An 11,917-nucleotide genomic window follows, 5' to 3' on the forward strand; every position below is an offset into this window, starting at 1 on the left:
CCGGTGCTCACTCATGTATGTGCTGAGCACTCTCCACAAGACCACCCAGTCCCTCAGTAGCCCTGTGAGTGGGGGATTACTGTCCCCATGAGAAAAGAGTCATCAAGGCTCAGCTGCTGAAGCCACACAACCATCAGCACCAGATCCAGAACAGAAGCCCTTGGTCCGGATGAGGTCACAGCTGGCTGCACTGGAGGAAGTCCGCACTTGAGCAGGGGCCAGGGAGGAAAGGCGGGGCAGGCTTTGCTGGCTCCAGCTTCACTTTGTTCTGCAGAGTTGCAGCCCCTGTGCTCGGGCCCTGGCTGTGGGCCTGGGAACTGTTCCTGGACCTCCTGGGGCCCATGGGAACCGTGCTCGCGCAGCTGCGGGGTGGGCCAACAGCGCCGCCTACGAGCATACCGTCCCCCAGGGCCGGGTGGACACTGGTGCCCCGACATCCTCACTGCTTACCAGGAGCGTCGCTTCTGCAGCCTGCGAGCTTGCCCAGGTGAGGCGGCACACACGATCAGGGCACACCCATCCCACACCCCTCCCCAGACCTTCCCATAAGAGGCCTGGCATCCTGCTTCCTCCGAGGTGCCCAGCTTGCCCGACGTGCCACATCCGTCTCCCATGTCCGACCCAGGCTTAGCCTCATGGAATGTGTGGGGACCTGCCTGAGCCAACCCCTGACGGAGCTCTCTTTCCAACACAGTGCCTGGGGGCTGGTCGCGCTGGAGCCCCTGGTCCTGGTGTGACCGGAGCTGTGGTGGGGGCCAATCCCTGAGGAGCCGAAGCTGCTCGAGCCCCCCACCCAAGAATGGGGGTGCCCCCTGTGTGGGGGAGAAGCACCAGGCCCGACTCTGCAATCCCATGCCCTGTGGTATAGCAGTGGTGGCAGCCGCTTCTCATCCCTACTGGGCTTCAGTCTCTAAAGCATGTCCACCCCCACTTCTAACTCCATCCCCACAACACCCACAGGACCCATGGGATAGTGGGGGGCAGGCTGATACCTCACTGGCCAGTTAAGAAAACAGAGATCCAGAGATGAGTAGCTTGACCTGAGCACGGGGCAGGAACGCCCTGTGTGTACCTGGGCACAGCGTGGCCCAGGATGAGCCACCAGGACACACCCTGAGCACCCACCCACCCTGGGTAGAACTTACTCCCAGCTTTCCCCACTCTCCTGGGGAACCCCCAAGCTCAGACAAGATTTTCAGAGGATTTGAGGGTGAGCCGGTAGAAGCATGCTTGGTCCTCCTGGGGTGTGGCGGAGCCTGCAGCTGAGCCCTGTCCCCGAGCCCGCCCCACTTCAGCTCCTTTCATCGCTCCCCCCCAGCTCACGACCCCAACAGGCCTTGGCTACTTGGTCCCTTCCTCCTCCATTAGGAAACCCCCAGCCCACACTGCACACAGCCAGGCCCCTGGGAACAAGCCCAACGGAGCCTCAAGGTAGCTCTGAGATGCATAAATTCAGTCCCACTCAATGAACACTTCGTGCCCAGCTAGGTGCTGAGAACACCCCAGTGGGTAAGGGGAGCTCACTGTCCCAAGGTCACCATGCACCTATGGACACCAACATCAAAGAGAGGATGGGCCCTCTAGCCTCTAGAGATACGGGGGTCCTGGACAGGCAAGGGGAGGGGTCCTGAGCCCTGATGCTCAGGGTCCTCTTGACACTTGGCCTCCCCCTCCACCCAGAGGAGGGCTGCCCAGCAGGCATGGAGCTGGTCAGCTGTGCCAACCGCTGTCCTCGACGCTGCTCAGACCTGCAGGAGGGAGTCCTGTGTCAGGATGGCCAGGCCTGCCAGTGGGGCTGCCGCTGTGCTGAGGGTACATCCAGGTGTTCAGTGGGAAGGCAGGAGGGCCCCAGGGGCCAGCACCAGCCCTCAAGAGCCATCTCCCCCACAGGGTCCCTAGAGCAGGACAGCAGCTGTGTGCCAGTTGGGCACTGTGAGTGTACAGATGCCCAGGGCCACAGCTGGGCCCCAGGGAGCCAGCACCAAGATGCCTGTAACAACTGCTCCTGCCAGGCCGGGCAGCTGTCCTGCACAGCTCAGCCGTGCCCACCTCCTGCCCACTGTGCCTGGAGCCGCTGGTCAGCCTGGAGTCCCTGCAGCCACTCATGTGGGCCAAGAGGACTGCAGAGTCGCTTTCGGTAGAGGGCCACCAAGACTAGACATCCCCTGTCCTGCTCGGGTCTCCCTTGGCCTGGTCCCCTCTCTGATATGCCATTCCTGGGTCCTGTTCTCATCCCATGTCCTGGTCCACCTGTGTCCTGGTTACCCAAGCCTTTCTCTAGCCTCCCTTGTGCCCACCCTGGAGTTTTCCCTGGGGTATCACCCCAAGGCCTGAAGGGGAAGTGAAGGCCAGAGCTGTTGCTCATCTCTTCCACCCTGGGCCCTGCCAGATCGTCCACATCAGGCTCGTGGGCCCCGGAGTGTCAAGAGGAGAAGTCCCAGAGCCAGCCCTGCCCTCAGCCTCCGTGCCCACCCCTGTGCCTCCATGACGGCCGTCCCCGCACCCTGGGGGACAGCTGGCTACAGGGAGAGTGCCAGCAGTGGTAAGTTCAAGGCAGGAAGGGTGACCCTACTGTCCTGGAGAGCGGTACCCTAAGCATGGACTCCTTCCTCAGCTCCTGTACTCCGGAGGGCATAATCTGTGAAGACACCAAGTGTCCAGGTCTGGGGTTCATCCCAGGGGGCTGGGGCCCCTGGTCGCCATGGTTCCCCTGTTCCCGCAGCTACACTCACCCTGCGTGGCACCCACCTCAGCCCTTCCTACTAGCCTCATGTCTCTCAGGCCGCCCACTCTGTGTCCTGTGTTCCTACCCCTGCCACCCAACTGCTGCCCTGGTCATGATGGTCCCTCCCACCCTCTGATCTTTGCTGCCCACCTCACTCCTCTAACTACCTATGCCCTCCCACACTGACAGGGAGCTGGACGCTGTGGTCCCTGTGGTCCGACTGCCCTGTCTCTTGTGGAGGTGGAAACCAGGTGCGCACCCGGGCATGCATGGTGCCGGACCCTCACCACAGGGAGCCGCTCTGCCAGGGCCCTGACACCCAGACCCAGCCCTGTGGGCAGCAGCCATGCCAGCCGCTGCTGGAGGCCTGCTCCTGGGGCCCATGGGGCCCCTGTTCGCGCAGCTGTGGCTCAGGCCTGGCCTCCCGCTCCGGGTCCTGCCCCTGCCTGCCGGCAGAGGCAGAGCCCACGTGCAACGGCACTTTCCCACACCTGGACACCCAGGCCTGCTACGCGGGGCCCTGCCTGGGTGAGTATGGCGAGGAAGTGGAGCCCTGTCCTCTGCTCCCACCTGGGGAAATTCAGGGAATAACGTGTTGTCCCCGCCCCCAGCACCCCCAATATATACCTATATCCATCCCCCCAACATTTGGCTGGTTTCTTTCCTCTTCCCTTCAAGCCCTTTGCTACCTGACCTCCTCCCCAGGGAGACAGAGTCCACCCAGTGGGACCTTTCTACCCCTTGGTTCCCTCTTGCCCGTGTCCTCTGCAGGGTCTCAGCCAGGGGAGGGCGAGAGGGGAGGATGCAGGGCAGGGGCTGGGGGAGCCAGAGAGGTGCCTGCTGATGTCCCCCCACCACCCCCTGTCCCTAGAGGAATGCCTGTGGAGTGGCTGGAGCAGCTGGACGCGCTGCTCATGCCAGGTGCTGGTGCAGCAGCGCTACCGGCACCAGGGCCCAGCACCTGGCCGCATGGCAGAGGGCCCCCCCTGCACCCGCCTGGATGGCCACTTCCGGCCATGCCCGACTGGCAGCTGCTCAGGTGAGGCCCAGGAGCCAGAAGGCAGGTTGCTGACCAGGAGCAGCAGTGGCTCCTATCACAAACCCTGGGCCCCCTAGACCCCAGGACAGTTTCCTATGCCTGCACTGACCCCTGCCCCGGTGCCTGTTTACTGTCCCCGCCAGCTACACTTGCCCCACAGGCACACACCAAGATTTCCCCAGTCCATAGCTACTGGTCTCATGTGGCTTTGTCCCATGTAGCTGTCCCAGTGACAATGTGTCTCTCAGCTCCCATTGAAGCTGCCCTCCATCTTGTCCCTGCCAGTCCCTGGAGCACCCACCAGGCCCAACCCTCAGCTCCCTCCTCTGTACCATTACCTGGCTCCCTGAGGTCCAGACCATACTGATCCTCCCCTGGGGGGACACAGGAGCCCAGCAGGTTCCAGGTGGGGGACACAGCAGGGGCAGTCTTATACTCTCACCAGGTGACCCCAGGAGCCTCCCTGGGATCACGCAGTATGTGCTGGGGTGTGGGAGAGGGTGTCTCTGGGCTGCTGCCCCAACAGCCTGCCTCCCCCCAGAGGACAGCTGCACACCTCCCTTTGAGTTCCAGGCCTGTGGCTCCCCCTGCACCGGGCTCTGTGCCACACACCTGAGCCGACAGCTCTGCCAGGACCTACCACCTTGCCAGCCTGGCTGCTACTGCCCCAAGGTGAGGGCTGGGAGCTGGGGACACCCCAAGAAGAAGAGTGTCCTCTCTTTGTGATGCCCTGGGGGACCCCCACCTCTTCCAAACCCTCAAAACCTCTTCCCAGCTGTGTTCATTCCCACATTCATTCTCTTAGTGACCGCATGGGCACCTGCTGCCGGTCAGCATGGTGCTGGGCATTCGGGTGACACAGTGATCCCCACATAGCCCTGTCATGTCTCTCCTTCCACACAGGGGCTGCTGGAGCAGGCTGGGGCCTGCATTCCCCCCGAGCAATGTAACTGCTGGCACATCTCAGAAGAGGGAGCTGAGGTGACACTGGCCCCTGGGGACCACCTGCAGCTGGGGTGTAAGGAATGGTGAGTGATGGGGTGATGAGAGGCAGAAGGCTAAGGCCAGGGAGTAGAGCAGGGTCCCCCCAAGAGGCAGCCTGGCCTAGCAAAGAAGGCCAAGCTAAGCCCTCAGGTCTAACCCAGCCTGCGGGCAGGTGGCCCTAAGGTTCCAGACTTTACAGCTCCCTCATCTTGCCCCAAATACACCCAGAGCTCAGGCTATCCCCAAAGGAACCCTCCAACACACACAGCTCTGGGCTGGGTCCTGCCTGCCAGAGCCCACTCTGATGTCGCCTTCCCACAGCGAATGCTGGCACGGAGAACTGCGCTGCACCAGCTGGGGCTGTGAAGGTAACCCTGGCCTGGGGAGACAACTGTCCCCATTTGCCCAGGGTGGGGTTTCCAGGAACTTTCAGTGCTAAAACTGGGATAATCCCAGATAAAGGGGACCCTTCCCTGCCCCTAACCTCCTTCAGTCTTTCCTATTTCCTGTTCTTCCTAATCATAACCCTGAGCACCCTCCCTGCCCACTGGGGTCTCTGGGTTAAGGGGTCCCTGGGAAGTGCACAAACATCCTGCCCTTCCAGGGCTCCTGCCTCTGAGCAGCTGGTCCGAATGGTCACCCTGTGGGCCCTGCCTGCCCCGAAGTGCCCTGACCCGTACGTCCAGGACTACCCTGGAGGAGCACTGGCCTCCGAACACAACAGGCCTCTGGCCACCCTCGACATCCCTGCTGGTTTCGGAGCAGCACCGCCACCGCCTGTGTTTGGACCCTGAGACAGGGAGGCCCTGGGCTGGGGACCCTCAGCTCTGCACTGCACCCCTTAACCAGCAACGCCTCTGCCCTGACCCCGAAGCCTGTCAAGGTAGTGAGAAGGGGCAGAGGCCAACAGGAAGGAACAGGCCTGGAATGGCATAAGGGGATGGGAAGCTGGGCCACAAGTTCATTCTAGTGGACAGGAGTTAGCCAACCTGCTAGCCCTCCTGCTTGCCTCTGGGGCCTGCTGGATTCGAGGCTGGGGTAAGGTCCAAGCAGCAGCTGGAAAAAGGGAGCCTGGCAGGGCTTCAGGACATGTTTGCAGAGGTCAAGTCCACAGTCTAAGGCAGGGAAGGAGGTGGGGTCAATACACTGACCTACAGTTTCTTTCCCAGACTCATGCCAGTGGAACCCTTGGGGACCCTGGAGCCCCTGCCAGGTGCCCTGCAGTGGAGGCTTCCAAATGCGCTGGAGAGAGGCAGGGGGCCTCCCTGGAGGAGCCTGCCGTGGGCCATGGGCTCAGACCCAGAGCTGCAATATGGGGCCCTGCCCAGGTAATGCCATCTCAGCATCCAAAGGGTTGCCAGGACTGCATTCAGAAATAACACTGCACAGGGTTGGTGCCTCTGTCCTGGAGTTGGACAGGACAAGTGGGGCCACTGCCCTGGATGCCAAGAGTGTCCCCAACACAGATTCCTACCTTTTGGGCCCCAGGAAAAAGCTGTGAGGCTAAGGACACTGTGCCCACCCTTGAATGTGCCAATCAATGCCCTCGAAGCTGCATGGACCTCTGGGAGCGTGTGCAATGTCTGCAGGGACCCTGCAGTCCAGGTAGCCAGCTGTGCTCAGCCTGGCTTGGGAATTCTGGGGATGCCTGGTTCCCTTTCACTACCTCCTGCTTCCAGAAAGTGTGAGACCTGGGTCGAAGATCGAGTGGGCTGTGGGGTGGGGGGTAAGATCAGACTGCCAGGTCATCATAGAGTACAAAAGTGGGTCCTTACTTGTAGTAACCAGCTCTGAGTCCTGCACAAAGGCTTTATCAAGCCCTGCTTTTATGAGGAGGCTCACAGGTGCTATAAGGGTGACAGGATGGTGATCACATACACAGGGCAGGCTAGAGTAGTGTCTCCTGTGCAGCAGTGGGAGAGATTGTGCAGACCCATATTTGCACCAGGTGTGGCTGCTGGAGGGACCCACCATGTAAGCCTTGCCTGAGCACCAAATCTTCTTTGTCCTCCCCACTTCTACCTTTAGGCTGCCGCTGTCCTCCTGGCCAGCTGGTGCAGGATGGGCACTGTGTGCCCATCTCCTCTTGCCGCTGTGGCCTTCCCAGTGCCAATGCCTCTTGGGAGCTGGCCCCAGCCCAGGTGGTGCAACTGGACTGCCACAACTGGTGAGCTGCCATAGTGATGCCCTGGCGTAGGAGATGTGGGGCAGGTCAGGGCTGTGGACCCTGCAGAGGAGTGAGGTTTTGTTCCCCCTGCTTTGTCCCTTGTCTATAGCACCTGCATCAATGGGTCTTTAGTGTGCCCACACCTTGAGTGTCCAACCTTGGGGCCTTGGTCAGCCTGGAGCAAGTGCTCAGTTGCCTGTGGTGGGGGCACCATGGACCGTCATCGGAGCTGCAAGGAACATCCTCAGGGGGCACTATGCCAGGCCCAAGACATGAAACAACAGCAAGACTGTAACCTGCAGCCCTGCCCTGGTGAGCACCCTGGGCCCAGGGGCCTGCCATCCCTCCCTCCGTCCCTCCATCACTGCTGGATCCAGGCCCTGACCTACCTGAGTGGAGGCGGAGGTTGGGAAGTCCCATCAGCCTCATCCTGGGACACTCCCACTTCCCCACAGAGTGCCCCTCAGGCCAGGTGTTCAGTGCCTGTGCTGCATCATGCCCAAGCCTCTGCTCACACCTGCAGCCTGGCACCATCTGTACGCAGGAACCCTGCCAACCGGGCTGTGGCTGCCCCAGGGGACAGGTGGGTACGGCTGCTGGGTCCTGACTCCTGCCTGGGGAAGCGGGCAGGTTGGGAGGTAAGAGGCAGTGTCCACATTCAAGCAAGCCTGCCCTCCTCAGCTGCTGCACAATGGCACGTGCGTGCCCCCTGCTGCCTGTCCCTGCACTCAGCTCTTGCTGCCCTGGGGCCTCACCCTGACTCTTGAAGAGCAGGCTCAGGAGCTGCCTCCGGGGGCTATGCTTACCAGAAACTGCACCCGCTGGTGAGCCCAGAGACTTGGAGTGGGGAGCCGGGTGAGGACGGGGTTGCTGAGAGGGCGGAGGGAGGATTGTGCAAAAGGCTCTGAGCTGTGCTTCTGTCCTCCCAGTACCTGCCAAGATGGAGCCTTCAGCTGCTCCCTCATCGACTGTCAGGGTGAGATGTGGCTGTCCATGCCCCTCAACGCCAAGGCTGGCCGGCCTGAGCAGGGGTGAAGCTAAGCTAGCTCCTCAGGAAGCCCCTTCCCTCTCTGTCCCCACTGCCCCCTCCCTGCCCTGAGGCCCAGCAGTCCCTGCCCAGGACTCCTAGGCACTGTCACACCGCCCCACCTGTAGGGTGTTCACCAAGAACATGTGCACACTGAGCCAGGGCCACCGGTGAGGCCAGGTTCTCTGTGGAAGGTTCTGTCCTGCTGTTGAGGACATTGAGGCCCAGAGCGGTAAGCAAAACAATCCACAGATCTCGATGGATTCAGAGGAAGACACGGCCAGCCCCAGGCACTCCCAGCCTGGCTGGCAAGAGGGGGCCACCACCAGAACAGGTAGAGACAGGAGATCACGCCTGGGGCACTGACAAGCAGGCAGTGTCACAGCATGTGAACTTGGTGCCAGAACACAGAGGTCAGGGTGGCAGGATGGCCAGGGGGTGAGAACTGGCCTGGGCCCAGCTATTTGGGTGGGTGGGTGGGTGCAGGTGGCTAGAGCTGAGGAGAAGCACTTAGGAAGAAGAGGGGTCTGAGGGCTGCCCAGCAGGGCAGGGGATTGAGGCTGGGCCCAGGGCTGACCAGAGAGTGGGTGGATGGTCTTCTCTACAGAGTGCCCCCCTGGGGAAATGTGGCAGCACGTGGGTCCTGAAGAGCTGGGTCCCTGTGAGTGGACATGCCAGGAGACAAACACCACAGCAGCTCAGGGCAACTGCAGTGCTGTCCAGACCCCGGGATGCATATGCCAGGAAGGGTACTTCCGTAGCCAGGCGGGCCCCTGCGTCCCCGCAGACCAGTGTGAATGCTGGCACCACGGGCATCTCCACCTGGTAAGATGTGTCCCCCTGCCTGACCCCAGGCCGCCCCACCTGCTGAGTATCTGTAACTTCCCTGGCTGCCCTTACTCCCAGGACCTACAGCAGTGGAGCCAGGCTTGGCCATCTCAAGGGACAGAATCTAGCCCTGGGTGGGACCCCTGCTCTGGCCCCTAGGGCTTGTCACTTACCTGAGACTCATCACCCGACTCCAGTCCTAGACCACTGTCCTGGCTGGGTGCTCCCAGGCTGGGTTCAGGCCCAGGATGTTACCATGGAAAACTGGGAGAGACCAAGAGGTGACTTTTCCCCACCCCCCACTCCCAGCTTGGATCTGAATGGCAGGAGGACTGTGAGAGCTGCCGATGCCTCCGCGGGAGGAGCGTCTGCACCCAGCACTGCCCCCTCCTCAACTGTGCTCAGGTACCCCCTGGGCTCTGCAACGCTTCCAGGTGGCTCCTAGGCTCTTCAGGGGTCCTCATCTATGACTGATCTTAGGGTTCTACATAGGCTGTGTGGGGTGTGGGTGATGGGGCCATCCTTCTGACTCACGCAAGGGCCACTCTGCAGGACGAGGTGACTGTGCAGGAGCCAGGGAGCTGCTGTCCCACTTGCCGCAGGGAGACCCTTGGTACGTAGGACCTGGGTATTGGTCCCCAAAGATGCAGCCCCTTAGCCCTCAACCACTTCTGCATCTCCTTTCTCCCCAACTGCCCCTACACCCCAACTTTTTAGCCTGGTGTGTGCCCACCTTGCCCAGGCTGCTCATATAGGGATTAGAGGATGAAGCTCTATAGGGCTGCATCACAGCAGCTGGCCACCCCCACCCCACAGAGTCCCAGGCCCTGTCCCCCACACACCCCCTTCCCAGGATCCCCTTAGTCCTAGCCTCCCCCTCTGCCCTGCTTCCACCTCCTGCCACTTTTACGTGACCCTTCCACACACAGAGGCACAGTCAGCCTCCTGCCGGCATCTCACTGAGCTTCGTAACCTCACCAAGGGCCCCTGCCATCTGGACCAGGTAGAAGTGAGCTACTGCAGTGGGCACTGCCCATCTAGCACCAACGTCATGCCTGAGGTGAGCCAGAGGGTGCTTACAGGCCCGGAGTTCAGGTCAGATGGTGCCCCTGGGGTCCTGTCACCAGGACTTCTACCCTGAGACCATTTCCTCGTGCCTCTGACCACCTGAACGACAAAGGTGCTTTCCAACCTGGTCCCCAAAGATGCGGCCCCTCATCCCTCAACCACTTCTGCACCTCCTAGAGATGCTTTCCCAAATCTCTTTTGGAATTTTAAAAATGTAGTGAAGAAAGTAATTGGGAGATATAATCAAATAATCTTTGTAGTTTTGTAACATGGTATTATGTGAATGTATTACCTGTCTCAAAGGAGAAGAATAAGGCTGGGGATGTGGCTCAGTGGTAGAGCACTTGTCTAGCATGTGCAAGGCCCTGGGTTTGAGCCCGAATACCCCCCCCACACACACACACACACGGAATTATAACTAGTTTACTTGTAAAAAGATCACTATAGCGTTGAAGGGCAAGAAGGGGCCTGTTCTGGAAAGAGAGCTCACTTTATACTGGATCAAAATTGCAGTTAGGGTTTAATTAGGGTTTCAATATTATCAGCCCATCTATCCAACCAGACCCTAAGCCCCTTGTGGGGGGTAGGGGGGGCTGTGTCTTTCCCCTGCTGCTTTCTTTTAACCTGAAGGTTGTTGGTTGTTGACCATTCAGGCTGGCAGAAGTGAAGAGGGCGGTTTCTTGGGAAGTGGGGCTTGCTGGTGACACTTCCCTCCCGGCTTCCCTCCCACTTAGGAGGATTGGGATCAATACTCCCACCTCAGATGGGAAAGGCCAAGGAACGGTTTAGTCCCTCCCCAATTCAACCACCCTGTCTCGCCCAGGAGCCCTACCTGCAGAGCCAGTGTGACTGCTGTAGTTACCGCCTGGACCCCGACAGCCCTGTAAGGATCCTGAACCTGCGCTGTCCAGATGGCCGCACCGAGCCAGTGGTGCTGCCGGTCATCAACAGTTGCCAGTGCAGCGCCTGCCAAGGTGTGTCTGCACCCCACCCACCCCCCCCCACCCCCCGCACCGGATGGGGGCGGGGCTGCAGGGCGCGGTGGGGACCGGGCGGGGCAGGGCTCTGGGGTGGGGCCTGATGCGGGTGGGGCTCCCGGAGAGGCGGGGCCAGGGACGCGTACAGTTAGTTCCTAGACACTTCCATCTTCCTTAAGTTCTTACAATGCCATCTTGTCCCCTTCTCAGGATTCTCTTTATTTCTCCGATCCTACATAAGCTTGGGTGTTTGGAGGAACTCATACCTGGTTCAAATCCCAGCTCCTCTGTGACTCTGTAGAGCCCCCAACGACCTCAGCTTATTTAACCGATTTATGAGACCATGAGTGTGAAGTACCTGGTATATAACTGAGGTCACAGTGTGGCAGATGAGGGAGACACAGACGGAAGGGTGCCGATGCCTCCTGGGTTGCACACAGTGGAAGAGCAGATGCCAGCTTCTGCTGTCCTGCTTTCAATCCCCTTCCCCCTCTTGCCAGCCTATCTCTCCTCTTCTTGTCCTCCAGCAGGTGATTTCTCAAAGCGCTGACAGGTTCCACCAGATGCGTCCACTGCTGTCCCTCTTATGACATTTGGACTCAGAGGCACTGATCATCTCCTCCCATGCCCATCCATCCCCCATCCTCCCAAATAAAATCACACTGGCAGCAAGTCCATGTGTAGAGTCTCCATCCAGGAACTGGTAGGAAAGCCGTGGAAGGGTGGCTCTGAGTCCTGCCTCGCCCTGCACAAAGACTTGGTCTTCTGAGGACCTCTGTGAATCTGTCATGGATTCACCATGGCATTCATGGTGACTGGTGAACCTGGGAAAGACACTTTCCATAACAGGGCTTTGGTGTCCTCCTCTATAGCAGGATAAGGCTGAATATAATCTGAAGACCTCTCCCATTAGGAGTCTACAGTGCGCCAGGTCATATCCCTCCACTGAATGTGATTTCAGCTGCAGCACATTACAGAATTCCATGGAAGCTCAGGAACAAATTTGCTTCTCCTCCTCCTTTTTATGTCTCTCCCTCTCCCTGCGCCCCCACCCCCGTCTCTGTCTTTTGTTGTTGTTGTTTGGTTGTTTGGTTGGTTGGTT

At 60.0% G+C, this 11,917-nt stretch overlaps 1 protein-coding gene across 1 annotated transcript in view; it reads left to right on the forward strand.

Moving 5' to 3' along the window:
* Positions 1 to 11,470, forward strand: part of LOC124083250 (SCO-spondin) — a 53,057-nt gene extending 41,587 nt beyond the window's left edge. Inside the window, exons 81-105 of the mRNA XM_046429888.2 lie at positions 275 to 487; positions 695 to 862; positions 1,681 to 1,812; positions 1,891 to 2,137; positions 2,390 to 2,542; positions 2,615 to 2,661; positions 2,915 to 3,253; positions 3,597 to 3,764; positions 4,306 to 4,436; positions 4,668 to 4,792; positions 5,070 to 5,116; positions 5,353 to 5,631; positions 5,918 to 6,076; positions 6,237 to 6,353; positions 6,777 to 6,915; positions 7,025 to 7,227; positions 7,371 to 7,498; positions 7,597 to 7,739; positions 7,845 to 7,891; positions 8,550 to 8,767; positions 9,080 to 9,175; positions 9,323 to 9,383; positions 9,700 to 9,830; positions 10,662 to 10,812; positions 11,343 to 11,470. Of these exons, the coding sequence (XP_046285844.1) occupies positions 275 to 487; positions 695 to 862; positions 1,681 to 1,812; positions 1,891 to 2,137; positions 2,390 to 2,542; positions 2,615 to 2,661; positions 2,915 to 3,253; positions 3,597 to 3,764; positions 4,306 to 4,436; positions 4,668 to 4,792; positions 5,070 to 5,116; positions 5,353 to 5,631; positions 5,918 to 6,076; positions 6,237 to 6,353; positions 6,777 to 6,915; positions 7,025 to 7,227; positions 7,371 to 7,498; positions 7,597 to 7,739; positions 7,845 to 7,891; positions 8,550 to 8,767; positions 9,080 to 9,175; positions 9,323 to 9,383; positions 9,700 to 9,830; positions 10,662 to 10,812; positions 11,343 to 11,365 (3,665 nt within the window). The 3' untranslated portion in view covers positions 11,366 to 11,470. The remainder of the gene's footprint in view (positions 1 to 274; positions 488 to 694; positions 863 to 1,680; positions 1,813 to 1,890; positions 2,138 to 2,389; positions 2,543 to 2,614; positions 2,662 to 2,914; positions 3,254 to 3,596; positions 3,765 to 4,305; positions 4,437 to 4,667; positions 4,793 to 5,069; positions 5,117 to 5,352; positions 5,632 to 5,917; positions 6,077 to 6,236; positions 6,354 to 6,776; positions 6,916 to 7,024; positions 7,228 to 7,370; positions 7,499 to 7,596; positions 7,740 to 7,844; positions 7,892 to 8,549; positions 8,768 to 9,079; positions 9,176 to 9,322; positions 9,384 to 9,699; positions 9,831 to 10,661; positions 10,813 to 11,342) is intronic.
* The last annotated feature ends 447 nt before the right edge of the window (positions 11,471 to 11,917 follow it).

The sequence above is a fragment of the Marmota monax genome, unplaced genomic scaffold (genome assembly GCF_021218885.2).
Source record: "Marmota monax isolate L192 unplaced genomic scaffold, Marmota_monax_Labrador192_F-V1.1 WCK01_AAM20220418_F8-fsc00193, whole genome shotgun sequence".
NCBI lineage: Eukaryota > Metazoa > Chordata > Mammalia > Rodentia > Sciuridae > Marmota > Marmota monax.